The sequence below is a fragment of the Lonchura striata genome, chromosome Z (genome assembly GCF_050655825.1).
Source record: "Lonchura striata isolate lonStrDom1 chromosome Z, ASM5065582v1, whole genome shotgun sequence".
NCBI lineage: Eukaryota > Metazoa > Chordata > Aves > Passeriformes > Estrildidae > Lonchura > Lonchura striata.
In genome coordinates this window covers 59,525,582-59,549,673 of record NC_140740.1, presented here as the reverse complement: position 1 = coordinate 59,549,673, position 24,092 = coordinate 59,525,582, and the positions used below count along the sequence as shown (strand labels likewise).

At 37.2% G+C, this 24,092-nt stretch overlaps 1 protein-coding gene across 3 annotated transcripts; it reads left to right on the top strand.

Annotated features, from left to right (window-relative positions):
- The first annotated feature begins 16 nt into the window (after positions 1–16).
- TRIM23 (tripartite motif containing 23) lies at positions 17–22,782 on the top strand. 3 transcript variants are annotated; one of them, XM_031507276.3, is made up of 12 exons: positions 220–291; positions 459–649; positions 947–1,109; positions 8,825–8,946; positions 9,775–10,053; positions 10,652–10,834; positions 11,367–11,582; positions 12,652–12,786; positions 17,531–17,660; positions 17,778–17,888; positions 19,279–19,403; positions 19,748–22,782. In XM_031507276.3, the coding sequence occupies exons 2-12, from the start codon at positions 539–541 to the stop codon at positions 19,925–19,927; spliced, it is 1,755 nt and encodes a 584-aa protein (XP_031363136.1). In that variant the 5' UTR covers positions 220–291; positions 459–538; the 3' UTR covers positions 19,928–22,782. The 3 variants fall into 3 exon arrangements, with proteins under 3 accessions (XP_021390059.1, XP_031363136.1, XP_085423880.1); XM_021534384.4 differs by lacking the exon at positions 459–649 and having other exon boundaries at positions 17–291; XM_085567754.1 differs by lacking the exon at positions 220–291 and having other exon boundaries at positions 308–649.
- Positions 22,783–24,092: the final 1,310 nt, after the last annotated feature.

Sequence of the window (24,092 nt, the reverse complement as noted above, 5' to 3'; positions counted from 1 at the left end):
CGGCGGTGCGGACTACAGCCCCCAGAGTTCCGCGGGTGGCCCGGGTGAGGCACCGCCGCCTCCTCCACCCGCCAGTTCTGCTGCGGGGCACGCTGGGAGTCGTAGTTTTACATTTCTGTAATTTTGCACTTCTGTAGGGCGGTGCCTGAGCCGGCGGCAGCTCTGCGCTCCTTCCTGCGCGGCCGCTCCTCCCTCCCCGAGATGGCGGCCCTGGCTGTAAACAAGGCCGGGCCGGAGAGTGGCCGCGGGCCTGCTGGTGGCGGTCGCGGCCCGGCGGGCGCTGCGGTGAAGGTGAGGCGGCGGCTCGGCCAGCTCCTGCGGCGGGCGGGCTGTGCCCGTCCGGGACGCGGCGCGGGAGGCCTGTGGTACAGGATGTCCCCCTGGCGTGCCGGGCTTATGGATTGGTTTTGGGTTTTTTTTCTTTCTGTATGACCATCAGTTTTGCTTTTTGTTTATAGCCTGAGATGTTCCGGACCTCAACTGTTTGCTCGCACTAGCTCGGTGCTGCGTTTGTAGCTTGCTGAGTGGCTCACTTGGTATGACTGACCTCTTTACGAGCATCAGCTGCGAGGGAAAACTCTACTGGCCAACACTCTGCTCTGGCAGATCTTGCAGGCCGCTTCCTTTTCCTGCGAGGATGTTTCTTCTGGTTGTGCCTCTTGACCAATAGACTTGTTTTGTGGCACTGTATTAAATGAAGTGGGTAGGAACTAGTGGTGGTCAGGCAGGATGCTGAGGAGTTAAAATGTTTTGTTTGTGTCTAATTATTTACTTTTTAAAAATCAATAGTATGATCGTTATATGTGTGCATATAAAGCAAAATTACTGACTCAGTTTATGTACTGTGATTGCATGAATGTCTTTAAAATAAATTGTCATGTAGCTTCCTGTGTGAAGTTTTGCTTTTTTATTAGCTTAAAACCAAATATGGTCTTTTACCTTACAGGTTCTTGAGTGTGGGGTCTGTGAAGATGTATTTTCTCTGCAAGGGGACAAAGTTCCCCGTCTGCTTTTGTGTGGTCATACTGTCTGCCATGACTGTCTTACCCGGCTTCCCCTTCATGGCAGAGCAGTTCGTTGTCCTTTTGATCGACAAGTTACTGAACTAGGTAAGGAAATAGAAGTTTGATATTCTTGAAACCTTACAGTCAAGGATATCTGGAACATAATGCTTGACATAGATTCTTAGTGCTCCACTTAGTGACAATTCCAAGTAATGAATGTGCAGTAAGGAAAAGAAAGAACAGATTTTGCCTTTTTGTTCTTGAACCTAGAATTGCACTCTTTATATCTGGACATCTTCTTGTACACCTGTATTTACAAAGGGACTAACTCCGTTTAATGTTGTTGTGTAAGGATTCCTGAAGTATGAGTATTAGTTTCCTATTGTCCTAAACACTAAACTTATGTAATTGAATAGGTAAATTTTTGACAGACATTTACCTGAATTCATGGTGAAGTGATATAGAGGGAAGGATTAGTGATAACAAACCTGGTTTTTACAATGTTATTGACTTCTATGCATGCATTATTAGTAGTGGCAGGCTATTAACAGGAATTCCCCTACTCTAAGAATGTCTGAATATGTTACTTGAAAGTATAAGAGAAAGATTTTTTTATTACAGTGAAAGTTTATTTTAGGCAAAAGATGACATGTGCATATAATTCCTTCAGAATAAGAATTGTGAAGTCCACATGGCGTTATAGAGAAGACAAGTTATCAGAGGAAGCTGTAACAAAAAGAACTTGTTAATAGAACTGGCTCCAGCAGTTTTGAATAGCACTGGAGGAAAAAGGAGTCTCTTGAAAGGAAAATCTTTAGAAAAGGGCATCTCTAATCTCATAAACCATGAAAGAAATGTTTAAGTATCAAATTCACTTGTCTTTGAAGTACAAGAATCTGCTAGTTATATTAAGGCACTCTGCAGGATGTTTTTGTGAAGACAGAAATCAGGAAAAGAAATATCAGTCTCATATGAAAGAGGGGTTTGTTTTTTGGATGAGGGAGATGGTAAGGTATGAGAGTTATGAATGATTGCCAGTCTAGTAGAGTGGTTAAGAGTAATGGTTTGTTTAGCTTCTCATCTATGACCGTACAGCTGCACAAGTTTTCTTAAACTATGCTTTAGAGGTAGACTCTTAAGAGTATGACAGTCCTGTTGTTATGAAACATTTTTGTCCAAGACCACTGCTTTTTTTCTTGTGATGGGGAACTTTTTGCTTCTTCTTTTTATTATGCAATTTTTCTCAGGCATCTGAAAGGATCCTATCATATTTTTTCAGTGTGTTTCATGTTTGATGAAAATAAAGCTTTACTGAAACTTACAGATTTTTTCATCTTTCTGATAAGTTTTTGGTGAAATGTTATTAAACCTCCAAGTCCCTTACAGTCAGAAAGAAGGATGGAATGCTTCAGGATCTTTATATATTGAGGAGTTGATAAATTGAGTTGCATCCTGCTGTCTAACACTAGAAAGAAGAAGGATGCACTGTGATCAACAGCTGTTCACAAAAGTAATTGGTAGAAAATCTTATCCAAACAGCTTGAAAATAAAAATACTTCTGTGAATGAAAGTTCTACCTGGTGATCTGAGGGAGCGGGAGGTCATAGGCACTTTTAGTCTTTCCATGTCAAACACCCTTGAGATATATTACTGGTTGTAGGATATAAAACTAAGAAGTTTTGTGGAGTGCAGCTCACCATGGTCCCTCTTTGAGATATCTATACATTTTCTACCTTGCTTTAATCATCTAGTAGTTGCTGGTATTGGTTAAATTTGCTGCAGTTGTAGTTTGGTTTTGTTCTAGAGCTTAGGAGTAGGGAGGGACAACTCAGGGCCCAGAGGAGCTTTTCATATATCCCTCCCCTCTGTTTGAGGACATGAGAAAATGAACTCCATGTTCACCCTATAGTAATTCTACAATTTAATGTGTTTAATAAAATAGTGTTCTCTAGTCTCAGAGAGTTGTTTAGTATCTAAATCTTGATTATACAACCACTGCCAAGAGAACATTATATTGAAAGAAAAGCTGTAAAATTAGGACATAAAGCTACCTGTACTGAACACAGTTTCTTAATCAGTAACTGTGGATTTTATGGGGACTTTTAGTTGCTCTTACTATTAAAGCACTTAATACTATATTCATCCAAGTTTTCCTAAGTAATCTTAGTAGCTTTTTGAAATAAATACTGGGGGATGTGTATATGGGTGGATATAGCTATATTTTTTTGGGGCTGGACTCGGTTTAAATATACAGTGCTGTCTCTTTTTTTCTGTATATAACTGTATATGAAGGCAGGGTTAGAAGTACTTTGTGAATCAGGATTTTTGGAAATATGTGTTCTGCAACTGAAAATTGAAACATTGTTTACATGCTTAGCAAAATTTTCTATTAGTTCACCTAGAATAGAATAGAGTCCTGTTACAAGAGAAAATATTTTGTAATGAACAAATAGGACTATAGCTTGCCTAAACTGTTCTGCATTGCAGAAGAGACAAAACGTTGGTTTTTGGTGGGTTTTTAAAGAATTCTTTAATGAAGTTGTCTGTGATTAATCTTCTAATGGAAAATATTAAATTAGTATGTACATGCTGAAGGTATATCAACTGTTGTCTTTAATTGGATTAACATTTTTTTAAACAGAAAGGTGCAATAGAACAGTTTGTTTCATTTTAAACTTTTGAAATAATATATTCTGGAGAGTGTAGATTCAGACAGTTTATGAGGGGGAAAATCCAATAAATGATGTTCATAGAAAAAGAGACTTCTATCAAAGATTTTCCTTGAAGTTTGTTGATTTGGGAGAAAAGGCAAATAATTTCTTGCAAATTGTTTTCTCTCTTCCTGTCTCTCACTGGTTATTTTTGGCTGGTGGTTTTTTGTTTGCTTGTTGGGGAGTTTGTTTGTTTGCTTCTGCTGGGTTCTGGGGTTTTTTTTTTTTAATTAATATGTGGACCACAGTATTTTTAGGAAAAATCCTGTGATATTACCGCTTTGGAGTTTCTCTCTATCTAAATTACTGCTGAGCTGAAATTATTTTCTATAATTAAAACTTGTTCACAAGATATGCAGGTGATGGCATCCTTCATGGAATCCATCTGACTGGCGTTGCTTACATTTACACATGCCTTTGCTAGTGTTTGAGTGCCAAGCTGAAGCTTAAAACTGCTGTGCAAGAAAATGCAGTTAAGCATTTAGACAAAAATTCTTCCTTTATCCCTTCCATTATTTAATAGTTTTGCAGTCAAGCCTTATGCTTCTGAAATTGACATTTGTATTGTTAGCTGGAGTCAGTCTTAATATCTTTGGTCTGTCACTATCTCATTCCTGGCTGGCACATTTTCTGCTATTCATGTCTTATTCTTTTGAGATGACAGTCAGAATGTGTAATGATTTTTCTAATGGGCACAAACATTCTTTGTAGGCACAAGGATGAGATTGCTAGACTCTCTTATATTTGTGATCATAGCAGAACTTGAGGTGAGGTCCAAGAGAGTAAATGGATGTATTTACAGAACTCATCTTTTAATGATTTTAAATATAAAATAAACACTTGGTCAGTTGTGTTGAAAATGTGTGTGTCAGGTACCTAAAAATTGTATGGGTAGATTTAAAGTAAAAAGGAGCAAAGTCCCATTTGTGCAAATATTTAAACTTTATGATAGATACCAGTGAAATGAGACATGACTTTTTTATGAGAATGCTTATGACAAGGTAATCAACCTACCTAATGAGGGGAAGCCAGTTGAGTACTGTCTCACAGTGTGGTGCTGGACAGAATGTCCAGCACACGGGTGGATAAACACATCAGGTGATGGGAGAGCAGCTGGTCACAGGTCAGGCACAAGGGGTTACAGTGAGTGGGGTGACATCAGAGTGGTGACCTGTCACTAGGGGGGCTCCACAGGGTTCCACCTTAGGCTCTCTGCTCTTTGACATCTTCTTAAGTGATTTGGTGCAGGACTGGGAGGGATGCAAAGTTCACAGTGACACAAAACTGGGAGGAGCTGTTGACTCTGGCCAGGAGGCCCTGCAGAGAGGTCTGGGCAATTCCCAACCATCAAGGATAAGGGAAGGTGCTGGGTTCTGCTCCTGGGGTGGAGCAGCCCTGGATGTACAGACAGCCTGGGGAATGAGAGGCTGGACAGCAGTGCCATGGAAAGGGCCTTGGGGTTCTGGTCCATGGCAAGTTGAACATGGGCCAGCAGTGCCCTGGCAGCCAGGAGGGCCACCCTTGTCCTGTGGGCATCAGGGACAGCATCGCCAGCCGGGCAAGGGAGGGATTATCCTGCTCTGCTCTGCTCTGCCCTGGGGCAGCCTCACCTCGAGTGCTGGGGGCAGTTCTGGGTGCTGCAGGATAAGGACGGTACTGGAGAGTGTCCAGTGAGGGCGTGGAGGCAGTGAAGGGCCTCGAGGGGAAGCTGTGTGAGGAGAGGCTGAGGTCACTTGGTCTGTTCAGCCTGGAGGAGACTGAGGGGAGATCTCACTGCTGTCTGCAACTTCCTCATGAGGGGAAGAGGAGGGGCAGACATCAATCTCTTCTCTTTAGTGAACAGTAAGAGAACCCAATTTGCCTGAAGTTGTGTTGGTGGGATTTAGATTGGATATTAGGAAAAGGTTCTTCACCCAGAGGGTGGCTGGGCACTGGAACAGGCTCCCCAGAAAAGTAGTTGCAGTACCAAGTCTGCCAGGGTTCAGGACATCCTGAGGATGGAGGATGAAGTTTGGAGGGTGCTTTCAGGCAAACATTGTGGTCATTGGGAATGGCCTGTGGGGGGCCAGGAGTTGGACTCAGTGATCCTTGTGGGTGTCTTCCAACTCAAGATTATTCTGTGATTTTATATTTTATAAGGTGCTTGCTTACTATGAATTCTGTTTCAGTAAGTTAAAAGTTAGTATGTAAGCTTTGCTTGTTTTTATAGCTGTGACCAAGATGGACATGTTATACTGCTTCTACTTGTATTATCAAGTCTCATGATACATAATAGAAAGAATGAAAGAGCCATGTATCTTTGTTTCTCATGAAATCTTAGAATTATGAACAAAACAATAACTACATAATAGCTACTGACTTTTCTGATCTTCTTTGTTACAATTCAGTAAATTAGTTTCATTTTGACTTTCTCTTCACTGCTAGACATGGAACAGAATGAACATTATTAAAATCACATATAATATTCTAAACTGAGAAGAGTACTTCGCAGTGTCTAAGGGTTTTGTGAAAAACACTAAAACCTGTGAAAGAGAAGACTTTGTAAGAAGCTCTGTAATGATTGAATAGCTTGTTCCTCTAGCCTTACCCAGTGTTTGCCTAAAGGCTAAGACAATGTTTGCTTAAAGACTAGGAACTGTAATCTCTTACTTAAGTAGGTTTATCCTTTTGGTATATGTACATCCATTTATACTGTATTAATGGTTGTCTGGATTACTGGCTAATCTGAAAATAGAAGGTGCGTGTTAGTATCAGCACTCATTATATTGCTGTGTTGTTAATGTGATTATTTTGTATGCTGTAGAAGCTGAAGGTTGTGCACAGTTAGTTGTGGCAAGGTGCTAAACACCCTAGAAAGGAAAGACATAGCCACTTTCCAGTACTTTGTTTTTGCAAGTTAGTCTGTCTAGATACATATTTAGCAAATTCAGACCTTTTAGAAACTGTTTTGATGTAAATTAAATTCTGAAAGTGTATATCATGTTCTATATTTCTTCAGCTGGTAATAAGAGGCGATTCTTCCTTGTTCTGTGTTATGGAACAAACAGCGATTTTGCTAGGTGTGCTCAACCTAAAAAATTACTAAGTTCTGAGGTCAGAATATATCAAAGCAGATGACTTTGCTGGCTTAGTGTAATTTTGGAGGAACAGAACATACCTTCTGTAAACTCCTTCAAGATCTGTGATAAATAAAAGTAAAAATATTTTGTTTGTTTGTTTGCAGCTTATTTTATGGGGAGCACTGATCTTAGATTGGGTGTTGGCAATGTAGTGCCTTTCTGTAGCAGAGAATGCTTCCACCACGGAACTGATAACTGCAAAGGTCACTGACTTTAAAAGCACTGACTTTTTAAAGCACCTTGTTTTATATCTAAATTCAGTTAGATAGCACTAGTTAGCACTAATTACTGACGAGTGATTCCATAGGCCCATTTCTGCAAGCAATAAATGCATGGTCTTTACTGGTAAACATGCTTTTTTAAAACAGGTTTTCAATGTTGTTTTATACTCACTGGGAGTGTTGGAGCATAAAATAGTTTAAAATGTTCCCATTTATAGCTATAGGAAAACAGTATCATCCATTTCTTGCCTTTAATCTGTGAGGCACATAAATTCTCAGTAACCAAATTTGAAATAGGATATTACAGTCTATAGTCTAAACTGTGAGGAAGATGGACTAGGGAAAAGAAGTTTCATGAAGTTAAAGTGGAAGTGTGGTTGCCAACTGGATATTTCTCGTAACTGTGTAGTTGTTGTCCGTCTAGTCATTTAGAGCTGCACTTTCATTCCAATGATAAATCACGATCCTGGAGTGTTGAATAAATGTCCATATTGAAGAAGTAAAACTTCATGTCTGTATAAGATCAGTAGGATGACGCTGAATTGCAGAAGGATGAAAGGCACATATTCCAGCAAGACTGCCACAGGGCAGCATACTTTAGGAGTTTGGAAATAACATGGGACAACTGGAGAATTCAAGTAGTCTAGACTCTCTGGGGAAACACATGGGAATATTGTTTCCTTGAGTTCATGTAGATAGCTGATGTGTCATGTGCACAAACTGAAATGCAGAAGTTTTGTCTGAATATAAAGAAACAATTTTGACTGTAAGAGTAACCAGGCCCTGCCACACATTGCCCAGAGAAGTGATAGCACTCCCTCCTTGGAGATCTTCAGAAGATGCCTGGTTGTGGTCCTGGGCAACCAGCTCTAGGTGACCTTGGCAAAGTGATGAAGAGGACCCTTCTAATGTCAACAATTTTGTGATTTTGTTATGGTTAAAAAATAAATATTCAGTGCTCAAAGATGATGCTGGATCTCATGAGCCACCTTTTCCTTGCAACAGAGAAAATGTCATTAAATTTATGACAGTTACAGTGGAAAAAAGTCAAGGGATGGCAATTCCTTGAAGAAGGAACCACTAGGATTCTTACAGTTACCTATATAGTTACCATTTAGCAGCAGTTATTTGGATGCAGTTCTGATTTTTCTTCTCATCTCATTGCCTCATGTTAACTTCTGCAGAATAAGGGTCATGCAGGAGTAAACATGTATTTCTGCTTTGCACTAGGCAGTATGAGTGATCTTCTATTTTATCAAATAGTGTAGTACCTTGGGTTTTGTTTTTGAATATTGTTTTAACTCTTACTTAGATTTTGCTGGCATGAGGTCTGCAATTGGTGTTGCATCTTGTGATACAGGGAATAAAGTTTCTCAGTAGGGAATTCTTCATGACTTCCGTTAGTAGGGTAGAAGTGTTCACTATACCTCTGAAAACAATACTTTTTATGACCTGCAGTATTTAAGTGTGTTCCTTCTATTCTTTAGTTGTTAGTATTTTTACTAAGTTTCATTCTAAATTTTTAATAATCTTGGTATCTTTTAGTAGGGAAGATCTGTTTAAAAATAGCTCAATGATCAAAGGAAAGAAGAAGATGGAGTGAGCTTGCAGAAAAAATGCTAGTTGTATCTCACTTTGTTAATATTAATGTAGTTGATGTGCTCTTAATATTTGTCTGAATCTCAGCTGTGGTTTATGGAATTTCTCAAAACTGTATGTGCTTGAGATTTTTCTTCCTATGCTCCCCTTTATTTCTTTGTCAAAAATAGGAGATTCTGGTGTCTGGGGATTGAAAAAGAACTTTGCTTTGTTGGAACTCTTGGAACGGTTGCAGAATGGACCTACTGGGCAGTATTGGACAGCTGAAGAAGGCATTGGTCTGTCTGGAGAGGTATGGAGTTCTAAACAAAAAAAAAAGTTACGTTTGCTAGAATTTATCTCTAAATAGAAAAAAGATTGAAAACCCATTCTTTGCCAAATGTAATTTCACCAATAATGCTGTTCTTTTCTTCCAGTATCTAGTATTAAGGCTTCAATAATTGTTCATAATTAAATGCTAATTTGTACTTGGCTAAAGCAGAAAATTAACTGTTATTAATAAACACGCATACTATTTCACCCCCTTTTTATGCCTTTAGGATTTTTAGAAAAGGTTACTCATTTTGATACATTAGTTTTAGTCATATAAGCACAGTTTCCTGAAACTCCTTAGGAATTCTTCCTAAAGACTTCAACTATTCTTGTCAATAGTTGCCTTTTATAGTAATTTTATTATATCATGTAGTACTTCATTATCAAAAGTGGTTACTTTTATCATTTCAGTATTAACAGCAGGTATGCAACATATCTTGCAGTACCATTCTAGATGTAGATAACTTTCCTAAGTGCTCACTTGATTGTTGGTGTTTTGTTTTCCTGTAACTAATACTTTGTTCTGTAATATCTGCTTTGGAGGAAGTTTTCAGACTCAGATTTATTTTCTCCTCCAAAACCTTTACAACTTGCACTAAAGCTTTGATTTATAAAATCATTAAATACTTTAAACATGTGTTTTCAAAAACTTCATTGAAAACGTATAATCAAGCTTCAAAGTAGTCCAAATATTTATTAGGGTATAACGTTTAAAGAAAGCCTGTATTGTTGATAAGTCTTCTGATTTTTCCTCCACTATTGGGATTAAATGTTAACCACTTTAGTTTTGCCTGGTTTTCATTGTTAGAGTATCATTCGTTGCGATGAAGATGAAGCCCATGTTGCATCCGTGTATTGCACTGTTTGTGCCACTCACCTGTGTGCAGACTGTTCCCAGCTTACTCATTCTACTAAGACTCTGGCGAAGCACAGGCGTGTACCTCTTGCTGACAAGCCTCACGAGAAGACGATGTGCTCCCAACACCAAGTGCATGCCATTGAGTTTGTTTGTTTAGAAGAGGGCTGTCAGGCGAGTCCTCTCATGTGTTGTGTCTGCAAAGAATATGGGAAGCATCAAGGTCATAAGGTACTGCTAATAGTTAATTTCTAGTCATGCCATGGGGTGGCTTGCATAATCATTTATCCAAATAAAGTATAAAAGATTGTCAAGAAAGGAGGATAGATTCTTGATGTGTTCATCCCATTCTTTAATTTTCCCTTTCTGTCAGACAGGTAAAATAAAGAAAAGAATTCTAAGAATTCAATGAATTACTTGTGTGTATATATCTATGAAGAAGGACAGCCCCTTTATCTGCTGCTTTTCTGAATTTTTCATTACATTGGGCCACCATTTTAAAAGCTGTTTTCATAATGCAGACACTAAATACACATCACATCACTGGTGCAATCTAAGTATCCTTCTTTTTTTATAATAAATTATAATAAACAGCCAAGTTTTTGTTTACTTGTGTAATTGCTAGATGTCTGAGTTAGTTTCAGCATTATCTGTAAGTCCTGACTGTATTGCAAGGTGGTTTTAAGTTCTTATTTGGCTTTACTATACATATATATGTAAATATATGCCCATATACTTGCGCATGTATATTAAATATGTAGTAAAGTAGAAAATATTATTAAGGACGATGATTATGATTGATGTTTAATATGTTGCTTTTAATTAATAGCATTCTGTCTTGGAACCAGAAGCGAACCAGATTCGTGCATCCATTTTAGACATGGCTCACTGTATAAGAACTTTCACAGAAGAAATCTCAGATTATTCCAGAAAATTAGTTGGAATTGTTCAGCATATAGAAGGAGGAGAACAAATAGTTGAAGATGGAGTTGGAATGGCCCATACTGAACATGTATGCTTTTAAAAAAACTTTATTTCCCCCATATGCACAGATTATTGGCTTTTCTGTAATAACTGGGATAAGGACTTTCTTTGAAAATTATTGAGTAGGTTTTATAGAGCAAGACTTTAAGGTCTTCTATCTAGCAAGTCAGTATTGAGGCTTAGGTCAGCAGATAGAAGGGAACTTGTGTGTTACAATGTTTTTAGGCTATATGAAAATATGGAGGCAGTGGGAAAAGTTGTATGACTCCTAGTGTACAGACTTTGTATGTTCTCGGGTGGTAAATACTATTGAGGCTTTTTTCCCTGGTCATTTTTAGTGAGGTGTCTATAAATGCAGATGAGCTACATGATTATAGGACTAGCTTCTAGAAATGTTTTGATATTATTCAGGAGGTCTTATGAGCCCTAACTGGGACTTGAATTGTGATGTAGCCAAACATATGTGAAAATAAATTAGAATCTAGAAAAAAATCTAAAATTTGCTTTTGGAATCAACTGGTGTCCTTAATCTCTTGATTCTCCTTGATGCAACACTCTAGGTACCAGGAACTGCAGAGAATGCTCGCTCATGTGTCAGAGCCTATTTTTCTGATCTTCATGAAACCCTTTGTCGTCAGGAGGAAATGGCTCTTAGTGTTGTTGATGCTCATGTGAGAGAGAAGTTGATTTGGCTTAGGCAACAGCAAGAAGATATGACCATTCTCCTGTCACAGGTTTCAACAGCTTGCCTTCACTGTGAAAAGACTTTGCAACAGGTACGTTGGCAAGTGAGCTGTAGCATATGGCAAAATACATGGAAGTACAAATTAATTTTAGACTACAAAAAAAGAGATTAGATTGTATTCTGCATTATTTTGTTAGGAGATTAAATCAATCATGGTCTAACATGAGATTTAAGTATTCATTACGAGGGAGTGTTATCCAAAGATAATCAGTACAAAAGCGTAGAGTCCTCCAGTTACTGGAAACCCTGTGGCATGATTTTTTTCTGGAGTACTTTCTGATATTTGTGAGGTTAGTGGGAAGGCAAGACAAGACAAGAAGCAAAAAAAAAAAAAAACTACAGTATATATTGGAAAGATTTTACAGTTGCAATTATAAGTATAGGTGTTTGAAGCTAGTTGTTGTAGATGGCTGGTAGGAAAATATGTTTTAGGATTAAATTGCTTTCAGTAGCACTTGTAACATGGGTAATTCAACATCTTAAGTGGCTGTGTGAGAGTTTCTGACTGGTCTCTTATTCATTCAGTTTAATGATAGGAAAATGTAAATAGTATGTGTAGCAAATAGTAAACTGAGTATAAGAAGCTACTTCATGAATGTGTTATTTGTAGTTCTTTTTTCCAGATTTGTTTAGAGCTTTTGTTTGGTTGCGTAGTCAGGTTTAACTGTACAAATGTCCTGATCATGAGTGGGTGGATATTAATATTTTCCTACTAAGTGTGTTGCTATATGCTGCAAAACAGTTGCTTTGTTCCATCTGTTTAAATGATATATGAAATATAAATGTTATTTATATGTTACATTGTTGTTATTGTTTCTTAAATTTATATTACACCTAGGTGGCTCATAAAGAAAGTTTGTTGGTTTTTTTATAAACCTGCAGAACTACGTAGTATCTATTAGCATTGAGGAAACCTGTTAAGATACTCATATTTGTTTTGCAATTTTAAATAAATCTATTTTGTAAATGTTAATTTCTTAAAGTAGAGTATTTCTATTTAAAATGCCTTCTTTCTAGCAATCATTTTTATATTGTATTTGGGGTAGTTTTAAATAAATTACAAATGGAAAGTCATGCTTTTGTTTTCTTTGTCTGTTTAGGATGACTGCAGAGTAGTGTTGGCCAAACAGGAAATTACAAGATTATTAGAGACATTACAGAAACAGCAGCAGCAGTTTACAGAACTTGCAGATCATGTCCAACTGGATGCTAGCATACCTGTCACTTTTACAAAGGTATTCTTAATCTCATGGAAGTACCATTATCCACTTTATGAAGTCCCAAATCTAATGTAAAATAAAGGAGGAATAATAGATATACATTATTGTGCTGTATTTATTACAACAAGTTGAGGCAATTCAGTATCAGAGCCACATTGTCTTACCACATGATGAGTGCAATCTGGTATTTGAGCAACAAACCACCGTGCTGCCATAATAAGGGTGGGAAGTGTTCTTTGGACACTGACCATATCAGTAACTTTGTTTGAACATGACCTGTTTTCTTTTAAAAAAGTTGGATAGCATTTGTGAGTTCTAGAAACACCTTTCTTTGGAAACATACCTGATTATTTCCTGGAGATTGCTCACCTGTTTTAAATGGAATACTACTATTATAACTTTCAGTTTATAATGTTAAAAAAATTATTTCAGTTCATTAAACAGTCATTTGTTTTGCAGTTTCTTGGTTTTCACTCATAGCTTAACTTATTCATAATTTATCTTCTAAGTAGGTTTGGGTTTTATTGCTTCGATATAATTTCAGTACCACTTCAATTGAAAGGAGTGAAACTCTTCGAAGTATAATAATGGTACTTCTGTTTGGTGTATTTACATGTTATTTATTATTAATGATGCTTTCCTCGTAGGAAAGTAAATAAGTTTGAAACCCAAGGAACAAGAAGTACTTTGATATATAGGGTTTTTTCATTCTGAATAGGAGAAGGAGGATCTATTGTGGCTGAGACAAAAAAGAGAATTTAACTGTAGCTGTTGAAACATTTACTGTAAGGAAATTAATGCTTCCATAGAGATTCTATGTCAGTTCTTGCTGACTTGAGAAATTAAATTTCTTCAAAATAATTGATTTTGTAACCGCTGGTCTCTTTCCTATTCAGCAGAGACCAGAACTGGTAGGGCCAAGGAAACCTCTTCTGCAAACCCTCATTATTCCATGAATGAAGCAGTAATCACATTTCACACATGAACAATTGCGAGTCAGAGGGGTATTTTGAATGTCTGGCTTTAGCTTTCAGAGCTATTTATCTGACTTGGAGTATTTCGGTTGTGGATTTCTGAGCATTTGGAAAGAGAATGATAGGAGCTAACTAACGTGTTACAGGAGGCCTAAAATAGGCTTGGGGGACCCAAAAGTCTTGGTTTTGTCTTGTAACAATTTGTATTTTTATGAAGTCTTCCAAAGGTTAATTTCTGAAATTCAAAGGTGCTAATGCAAGTGCAATTTTTCACAAAAACAGCAACAACCATGAAAAAGTAAGGTGAAAGTAATTCCTTCAGCCTCTTACTTTTTGTTTACTCAAATTTGATAAAGCTTAATGTTCTCTTTCTTGACAATGTATTTTTAGATTACTGTTATGCTGATGGCCACTGTTGTGGCTTGCAGTGAGGCTTGTACATAAAAGATCTGGACTTGGCAACAGATATCAGGCAGAAATAAAATCTTCGGATAAAAAACTGTAAACTGTTATTATATTACTGGAAAGGTCTCTCTCACAAGCTGGCATACACTGAAGGCTACATCCATTATAAAATGAAAAAAAGCATTTCAGACAGTACCAGATCAGAGAAACATTTAATGTCAAATGAAAGTTCTGGAGGTTTAAGGAAGGGAGGAAGAAGTCCTTTCCATTCTTGAAAGTTAGTAAATTTTACCTATACTTTTTAGTTTCACTGATTACACAAACAAACAGGCATAGTGCCATTTCCTTTTTCTAAACTAGCTAGGGAAATGCCACATACAAAGCTCTGAAGAGTGGATTTGGATAATTCTCCTCAGTCAGGAACATGATCCTTATTTAAAGATAGTTTTCTGTTAAATGAATGCTGTGGCTGTAGAATATTATATACAAGAAATGCATTTGGTCATCATGAATATGTGTATGTGCATGCTGCAGAGAGAGAAAACTATTAAGGAAGCAGTGCCTGACACTGACAGATAAATTCTCATTATGATGTTAAACTAATTGTGGGCAGCTGACCCTTACTTAAATCAAGACTATCTGAGAAGACACTGTTCTTTCGGAGGAAAGCACTTTAAGATACCATTAAGTAAACCTGTACAGAGAGCTTTTGTCTCATCAAATTTCTTGAAAGAGGTCAAGGATAAAAAAGTGAAGAGATCATAGTTGTGGATTTTTCTTGTGCACTTTCTGCATTGAGATTTAAGAAAACAAGTTTTACTTAAACAGAAGTCTAAGATTACCTGTTTTTAAGTATGCCACCAAGTTATGCACCTGCCAGAAATACAGACACAAAGGGGTTTTATTCATCATTTTAAAGCAACATTTTAGTTAAAGGTGCTGATACAATTACAAGGAGAGACTTTTTTTATGTCAATTTCTAGCTGTGATCATGAATAGTCGGTTATTACTGACTTTTTGTTTGCAGATGCTACACAGTTTCCTGAATAGCAGCTTTGCTTGCAATGTTTTTTTGAAGTGACACAACTACTAGTGCAAAAAGTGGAAATTTGGTATCCATCACATTTTCATTCCTTCTGAGAGAATACAAATGGCCTGAGAACAGCCTGTTTTAAGCTTTTTTTAAACATTAGAAAAGGAAACTGCAAGAGGATGGCTAAATTGGACAGCATCACTCATTTCCTTCATTTCCCTGATGATTTAAGTTGTACTGCCTCTGCCCTCCAGCCATGGGAGCTGTTGAGGTGACCAGTACTTCTGCTGGAGCTGTGAGAAGATTGTCAGACTGGCTCACTGTCAGCAAGCTCTGCCCATAGCCAGGGTACTGCCTCCTGCAACAAACCTGTGAACTGAGCAGCTCTATCCAAAGCTGCTGCATTTCCTTCTTCCTTTCAGGTGCAGAAAAGAACTGGGGAGATTCACTGACAGAAATACTGGATAAAGTCAGAACTGAAGTTTGAGTGAGAAAAGAGTGCTGGAGACATGGCATTTTTTAGGTTCTTCAGAGCCTTCTGCATACTTTGTGGGTTTTTTTTCTCTGTACCTTTACTGTTGATGTGCAAAAATCTGCCCACAAGTTATTCGTTTCCAGATTGACATAATCCATTCTGATAATTGTGTTGTGTTGCAGTGTTGTCAGTGAGTTTCAGCTCTGACTCCAAACATCTAGAACTTTGACAGTGTTTATTAAAAAGCAGTTAAGTCTTAATGTTTTATTTTCCAGATCTCAAGTAGTCTTTTCGTTGTGGATCGTCTGCCTTGTGTAATAGTAGCACTGAGCCTGCTGAGCTTATGCAAGTTTATTTCACAGATTAAAATAATTTATTTCATACTGAATAGGTAGTGTGTGAAGTTCTATGATAAGGAACATCTGGGCCCATTTAGGTTTCAAGCAGCAAGTAAACAATTTCACATGTGAATAATGCATCAAGATCTGCTGGTTGAAGAAACTTCACAGTTGGCTTAGGAAATCCATGAGCTGCAAGCTGTTAAGCACAGGGAAGTTATTTAGGACTGTTATCACTATGTACTTTCCTTATTTCTTACTTTTATGTCCATCTTTGCCTAGTTTCAGACAGCATATTTGGTGAGATGAAGCTTTGATCTGGCTTTTATACTTACAGTCATGATATTGTTGACATTTGGATTGTGGTAGTTGCATAATTATATTTTAAAATTTTTTTTAGAAAGCAGTTTCTCAAGGTATTTTTATTCTCTTCCAGGATTGTGATAGCATAAGGCCACTGAATTGTATTGATTATTCTGAAAGTATGCTACTTCTCTGATGACAGAAGGGAGAATCCAGTTGCTTGTCATGATGACAATATATCCAGATACATAATGGATCCTGTGTGTATATGGAAAGATAAATAGTTAGATATGTCACATGATGTGATATAGATGTTTATATGTCCTGTAACACTGGCAGCATGTTGGTCTTTTGCCAAGAGATGTTGCACTCCGTAGTATTTCTTCTGTAAGAAGAAATAAGAGGCTGTGTGAAGTAGGGCACAGTGCTGTCTGGATTTTGAAAGAAAACAAATATACTGCCACATAGTTCTGGTGATTGAAACCCTGGCATTGCATCAAGATAGCAATTCTAGGTACTTTAAAATGTGTTTCAGGAGTATATACTAATCTCAGCTTATGTGTTTATTTTAGAATTTATGCTTTGCCATTTGATCACATTCTCAGTGTTATCTTCTTCAATACTCAACATTAGCTTGGTGTAAACTACAAATAAGGAAGTTGATTGTCATTTCTTGTTTCCAAGCAAGACTTGGAGGATTTTGTTTGCTTTTGTCTAGTATTTCAGATTACTGCTTAGTGCTAGTAATGTTGCTGTTGCAGAAGATTGGAAGAGGCTTAGGGTGAAGAAGTAAAGCTATGGAACCTCCAGCAGGGAAGTAGTTCTCTAGGTGGAGGTATTAATAAAGTGGGGGGGAAAAAGAGTTTCCTAGTCAGAGAACTCTTAATTAATTGCCATAAACAATTACTCACATAGTCTCAGCCAGGAATGATGGAAGAATTTGAAATTTTATGAAATACAGACATACTGTCATGAAACTGGCTGACTTTCTAAAAGACATGTAGGAACTGAGGTCAGGGAGAAGTTACAGGTTTACTACAGACATTAGCAGATATTTTTGTTTCTATTATTGCTGGAAGTGATTGATGGTTGTGCTTTGTACTTTTGGAGACCATCCATTTAATCACTTTAGAAATGGTGACAAAATACATGTTTTAAACATAAGGATTTTCTAGATTAAATTTCCAAAATTTGCTGTTGTTATTAAAACATAGTATTCTGTTTCTTCCAGGACAACAGGGTACATATTGGACCAAAAATGGAAATTCGGGTTGTTACTTTAGGACTAGATGGAGCTGGCAAAACAACTATTTTGTTTAAGTTAAAGCAAGATGAATTCATGCAGCCAATTCCAACAATAGGTTAGTAGCTACAATTTAAATGTTATGACTTCTATGAATGTTTGATTTATCTTCTGATTTTGGTTATTTTATGTTCATACAGAGCAGGAATGTAAAACTTAAATATTTTTGTTTCAGGTTTTAACGTTGAAACAGTAGAATACAAGAATTTAAAATTTACTATTTGGGATGTAGGAGGAAAGCACAAATTGAGGCCTTTGTGGAAACATTATTATCTCAATACACAAGGTAATACTGATATAGCTCTTAAAATGCATATTGTCTTCTAGCTTGTGTTTCAAAGCCAGACAGATTATTAATAGAAATAATTTATGACAGTAGAAAATTGTTCATCTAATGCAAAGTACAGCTTACAGATTCATGAGCTAATAAATTTTAATCTGGTTGGTCCAAATGTCTACTGCGTGATAAAGGTGCATTCTCCATAAATCCATCAGACAGTTCATGGGGCCAAACAAAATTAGAATTTGTTCAACTGGTTCTAGCTGACAACAGACAAAGTACAGCATCCCAAAGTCTGCATAGTGAGAAGCAGTACTTGTCAGGTATGAAATATAAATAGCACTTGAAAATACTCAGCTTTTAGAAGCCTTTAGATAGCAACTTAAAAAATTCTACCAAGTTCTGTAACTTCTGACTTGCTTTTGCAGTGTAGTATCTGATTATAGACTAGATTGTTGAGTCTGAAAACACTGATGAACTTAAAAATTTGTGCTGTTGTTTTGTAAATCCTCCATAGGTTTTTCCCAGTTCAGAAAGAAGTTACCCTTGATTGATTCATTCGCAGTTATCTAAAATACTTAGGAATTACAAATGCCAGCTCATGTGCTCCATTTTATGCCTTATTTCAGCCTTAAATGCAAATTTTAACATTTTAAATTATTCATATTTTCAAACTTATAAAAATTGTGTTTTGGGATTTCTGTTGTCCTCCTTAAACATACTGTGTGAAGTAGCATGGAATCATGCCTGCCTTGGAACTGCATGTTGGAGAGAAAGCTAAGCAGTTACCCTGGTATATAACTGCAGTAGATTATTTTTCATCACAAACCCCTTGATTTTAAATTCTGTCTTCTAGCTCTGCCCCCTTAACTATCCAATCTTTCTGGCATCTTAGTTACTTTCTAGTGGATAGTAAAATCTAATGCTGCTATGTCGGGTTCTTGGCCTTCTTTGGATTGTGTAGTCTGCAGTTGAAGCAAGCCGTGCTGATTTGGCTGAACCTGTGAATATTACAGCCCATTAAGAGAAACTGAGACAGCCATATGGGAGTTAATGGAGTATAAATGGATCAAGAAATGGTTTAAACTGAGATACTTAATCCATGCATAGTAAATCTGGTTTTAGATGTAAGTAGTTAAAATACTATGGCCTTTATATTAGACTAGGAAAAAAAATTAGAGATTTTTTCTCTGTTTTAGGATGAATTCTAGACTTCTGTTTAAAATACAGAAGTCTTTATGGAATTTCTCAGTTGTCCTGGATTACAAATTGAAGTTGTGTACTGCTGAGAAACTTCACATTGAAGCTTCTGGAAAAAAAGAGTAGTGTAAACTGAAAGCTATTTTTGCAGTTTATATATGAATGTGTGTAAAACTTTTCTCTTCTTCTTTCATAGCGGTGGTCTTTGTTGTCGATAGCAGTCACAGAGACAGGGTCAGTGAAGCGTACAGTGAACTTGCAAAATTATTAACAGAGAAGGAATTGCGGGATGCCTTGCTCTTGATCTTTGCTAATAAACAGGTACTTGTGATTTGGTTTTACTCTCTTTTCCTCAGCTTGTCTATCAAATGCCAACCTTCTGAACCCTCTGCTGTGGGTAGGGAGTGCTAATGTGGAAAGCATAAAATGCAGATATTTTCCTTATGTGTAATGCTGGTCGAGTAAATGTTGGTGCTAAGCGTGCTTAGTAGATTGATCAACTAGAGGGTTTTTTATGGTAGCAAGTAGTAAATGCTTAACTGTTTGATTTGTCTTTTGTGTTTGAAGATCTGTTATGTGATCTTTAGCTTCAGTCTAAGCCAATAAAATGGTTTCAAATATAATACAGAAGAATAATTCAGTCTTTGTATCTGATTCTCTTGCAGGATGTAGCAGGTGCTCTTCCAGTGGAAGAAATCACAGAACTGTTGAGTCTCCACAAACTCTGCTGTGGCCGTAGCTGGTATATTCAGGGTTGCGATGCCCGAAGTGGTACAGGACTTTATGAAGGATTGGACTGGCTTTCAAGGCAGCTAGTGGCTGCTGGTGTCCTGGATGTGGCTTAGCTTTACATCAGCTGCAATTTAATGTTGTAGCTTATGGTTTGGTTTTGTTTGCACATTATAAGGTGTTGTCACCAGGTCTGCTCCCTGAAGAGGGGATTTTCTTTAAGTTTGTGGTTACTAAAAAATGTAAACCTTCATCCTAGATTGGTTAGTTGGTTCAGTAAACTTGTGTCATTATAGTGATTTGGAAGGTTGATACATCTACATTTAGTGGCAATGGAAGAGTGTTTCAAGGATGCCTTGAAATTCCTTTTTGAGATATTGTTAAAATTTAAATTTTTTCCCTGATAAAATATGCATTAGATTTCATGTAATAGTTATAACACGATTCTAGTAGTTAATTGGTATTATAAAAATTCTGAGTAGTTTAGAAATACTTTCCCATGAAGCTATTCTAACATCCATCTCAAGTTAATTAGAATACCGAGCTCTATTAGAGATAAATGGTGCTACTCATCAATATCAAAAGAATCCATAAATTTAAAGGTGGCATTGAAACTTACATGCAGCTACACCATGTAAAGAAAATGCTTCCCTTATTATTTATTAACCTCCTTGTTTGTTACGAGAACTGCAGCATAACTGCACAAAGAAAGTTCAGAATGGAGAAAAGTGTTGCATAGCAAAGGGGCTGTGGCATTATTTAGCATCTTGTTTTATATCTTGGGGGCAGGGGTTAGTTGAGTTTTTCACACTGAATTAATTATGAACATACTATGGTGATGCTGAGGTGAAAGTGTTTTGTGCATACTTGGGGATATAATCTGCTTTTAGAGATTAAGTTTATTCCTGAAGAAGTTAAATTAAATTTTAAAAAAACAACTTCTTAAAGAAGTAGTGTGGTGTAATGTCAGTCCAGCTGTGTTCTTTTATGTAGCCAGATTAAGGTAGTGGCCTTGAAATATTCAATAACACAATGTAAAACCAGTGAACACTAAATTATAAGTCTTTAAAAGGTAATTAAATTTTCAGTTTTTACTGTATCTTCTACATGGAATTGTCACCAGTGCCTCTATTTTAGAAGATTATTCATTCACAAACCCATGAAATATGGGTGTAGTGCTGTTTAAATTCAGAGAAGGTTGCAATGACCTAGTGGTACCTCTTTTTCTGCTGAACATGCATCTTTTCAGACAATATCATCTGTCTGGTATGCGCACCAGATCTTCTTTCCTTTTCTATAAGTCCATGGCTACTGCCAACTGAAGAAGCTATGCCATGGACCCTCTTCATGTTGGTAGAGGAGCTACGACTCTGAGCAGTAGATCAAAACTCTGTATAGGAACTTTTCTTACTGGAGTAGAGGTGAATCAGGAGAACTAAATAGTGCAAGTGACCAGTGTTGTTTCACAGATGTGGAGTTATTTTTGCCATGCTGAAAAATGTTTACCTGTGAGAGCTCTGAACCTCACCTAGCAAAGAAAGTGTATCCCATTATCTGTGGCTTTCCTTTCATTGTATTATTAGGAATTTTATGTTGTTTTCCTACTACATACCTTAGGTAAAGCCAAGAATGTATAAACAAATAATTTAGTAAATTTGCACTTTTTTTCTAGAGGAAGCAGTTAATGTAACTGCTTCCTTATTATGACACTTGTAGTATTCTTCTCACTTAAGTTTCAGGTAAATTATGTTAAATGCAGCTTCAGATTCAGCAGGTCTAATGATGTAAGTAATACCTGAAGGAACACTAAGCTTTAAAGTAGTTTAATGTTTGTGAAGTGGTCTTCAATACCTACACGTGTACAGGTAGGCAGAGTATTTAGTCTTTCTTTAGACAACCTGATAAATTTGGAAATTGTTTATAATGGAGTGAAAGGTGGGGTTTTTGCACATACCAAACTTAAAATTGTTCATTCTTCCCAGCCTGTAACTTCTTGCACAGTACACAGTGGGTGACTGTTATTTGAGCATTTGCTTAGCCTGTGCTGCAGAGCAGCCCCTGACCTGGTGTAGGGCTGACTGTCCCTTCACAGCTCTTTTTGAAATACGAACAAGTTCTGCTAAGTATGGTAGATATCTTTTCTTGTAATATTTTTAACAGAAGATATGCATTCTTTAGAAGAATCCTGATTTAGTTTCATTTTAGCTGGCTTAGGTTTCAGTTACACATGCTGCTCAGTATAGTTATAATTCAAAATGTTCAAGGTGACTGGTTGGTATTTTATGTAACATTAAATTTGAGGAGAGAGGAAAAATTCTCACTCATGCATATTTTCAAGTACAAGTGATTGCTTATGACACATGGAATGCTGCCATGAAAGTGTTTTTAAATTGAATTTATTTAAGATGACTTGAAGTAAATGTGAAAGTGTTGCATTTGTCTGTGAACTCTTCAGTGTAGAGTACACTAAGAGGTTTATTTGTATTATACATTAATACAACATATAAATGGCTTCAGTTATAAATTTAGGCTTGTTTCATCAGTTTTACTGAACTTTAGTTTTTAGTGTACTGACTTATGAAATATGTAATTGGAATATTTCTTGAACTAGAACTTATTAAAGCATTGCTAACTGTTTAGAAAGACTGAATTAACTTTTCAAAGGATCTTGATGTAATTTTGAAATTTAGTAAATGCAACATCCAGTGACTGTGTTGTGGCTTTTTTTAAAAGAACCTCATCTCAAAAATAGTATGTCTGTGCTAACTGAACAGTCATGTTTTAATCACTGTTTCTGTATTCTGTCTTCAGAATTACTGTGGACTAGGAGGGTCTGGTTCTGAGAGTGTTGAGTAGATGTGAATCTTAGGTACAGATTTCTTTTCATAGGAGAAATTTGTGAGCTGCTGCAATTTGCATTGCTCAGAAAATAATTCCTTTTCAATAAAATATGTAAAACCTTGAGAACTAATTTTAATAAACTTGCCTTTTTGTTTTGTTTTCTAAGGTCCTCTGAGAATAGAGGTGTGCTACATTTAGCTTCCTGTGTAATTTTTGTTACTGATCCTGTATCTCACTGAAGATAAACTTTCTGATGGTAGCAGCAGCTTTTGAGGAAATATATTTGGTTATCATGCATCATACCTCAATTCATAAATGCAGTTACCAGAACTGTAAACTCCCAAGTCTTTCATGAGCACAGTGGTGTTAGGTGAACATAAACAGCCATGATCAGTTACTGTTTATAGAGTAGATTCAACTAAGCAGCATAGTAACAAGACCCTATTGAACCAGATTCACAACAGCTTGAGAAGTTGTCTGAGCTTTCAGTGTGAGCCTGCTGTTTGTGAACAGAGAAAAATGCATGAGTGATGTGATGTGTGGAAGCTGTCTTGGGCAAAGTGATCACAAAAGGAGTTTTTGAGTCTTGGAGAAGTAAGGGTAGGTGTCAGCAGCTCTGCCACCTTAGACTTGCAGAGGGCAGACTAGGGCCTGTTTAGGAAACTAGTTGAAAGAGTCCGATAGGAGGTAGTCCTTAAGGGCAATGGAGTCCAGGAAGGCAGAAGGAATTACTAGCTAGATGTGCAGGAGCAGGGTCTCCCCAGGTGCTGAAAAATGAGTCGGTGGGAAAGGAAGTCAGCCTGTCTCAACAGAAAGCTCTGGTTGGAACATGGGGAGAGAAATTTTATAACCTCTGGAAGAAAGGGCAGGCTGTTTTGGTTTGAAAGTAAAACCAGTGAGAGACTCTAAGTCAGAAATACAATTTATTAGGAAAAGGAAAAAAAACCCCAAATACATGCAAAAATTCAAAAGAAAAACCACTGACAGAGCCAGAATACCACCTGACACCCTCCTGGTCAGGATATTGGTAGCAGTCTAAATTGGAATGGCTGTAGTCCTCCTGGAGTGGCAGATGTGGTACTGTTGGAGCAGTGATCATGTAGAAAGATGTAGTCTTCCTCTGAAGGTCCACTTGAAAGACCCAGCTGTTTCTGTGGGAATCCAGTGGAAAGGCTGAGTCTAGTGTCTCAAAATCTCAGATTATATCCAGGAGGAATGCTTGGCTCCTCCCTCTGGGTGGAGCAGCTCACAATGGGATGCTGTAACTTTTATCGGTCATGCAGTGACATTCGATGGCCATTAACAGCAAATGTCTCCCCAGGGGAAGGATTGGTTTGTGGAAGAGATAAAGAAAACTGCCCAATTAACAGAAGATAACTGCCACACCTCTAACAGATGGCAAATAGAATACATCCTGCCTTGCAATCTAGGACAGCAACT

Bases quoted from the DNA above. Each gene is read 5' to 3' on its own strand.
- TRIM23 (XM_031507276.3), top strand. From the start codon at position 539: ATGACTGACCTCTTTACGAGCATCAGCTGCGAGGGAAAACTCTACTGG. The intron at 11,583-12,651 runs GTACGTTGGCAA...TTGTCTGTTTAG, and splicing joins GTGAAAAGACTTTGCAACAG to GATGACTGCAGAGTAGTGTT. The intron at 12,787-17,530 runs GTATTCTTAATC...TGTTTCTTCCAG, and splicing joins TACCTGTCACTTTTACAAAG to GACAACAGGGTACATATTGG.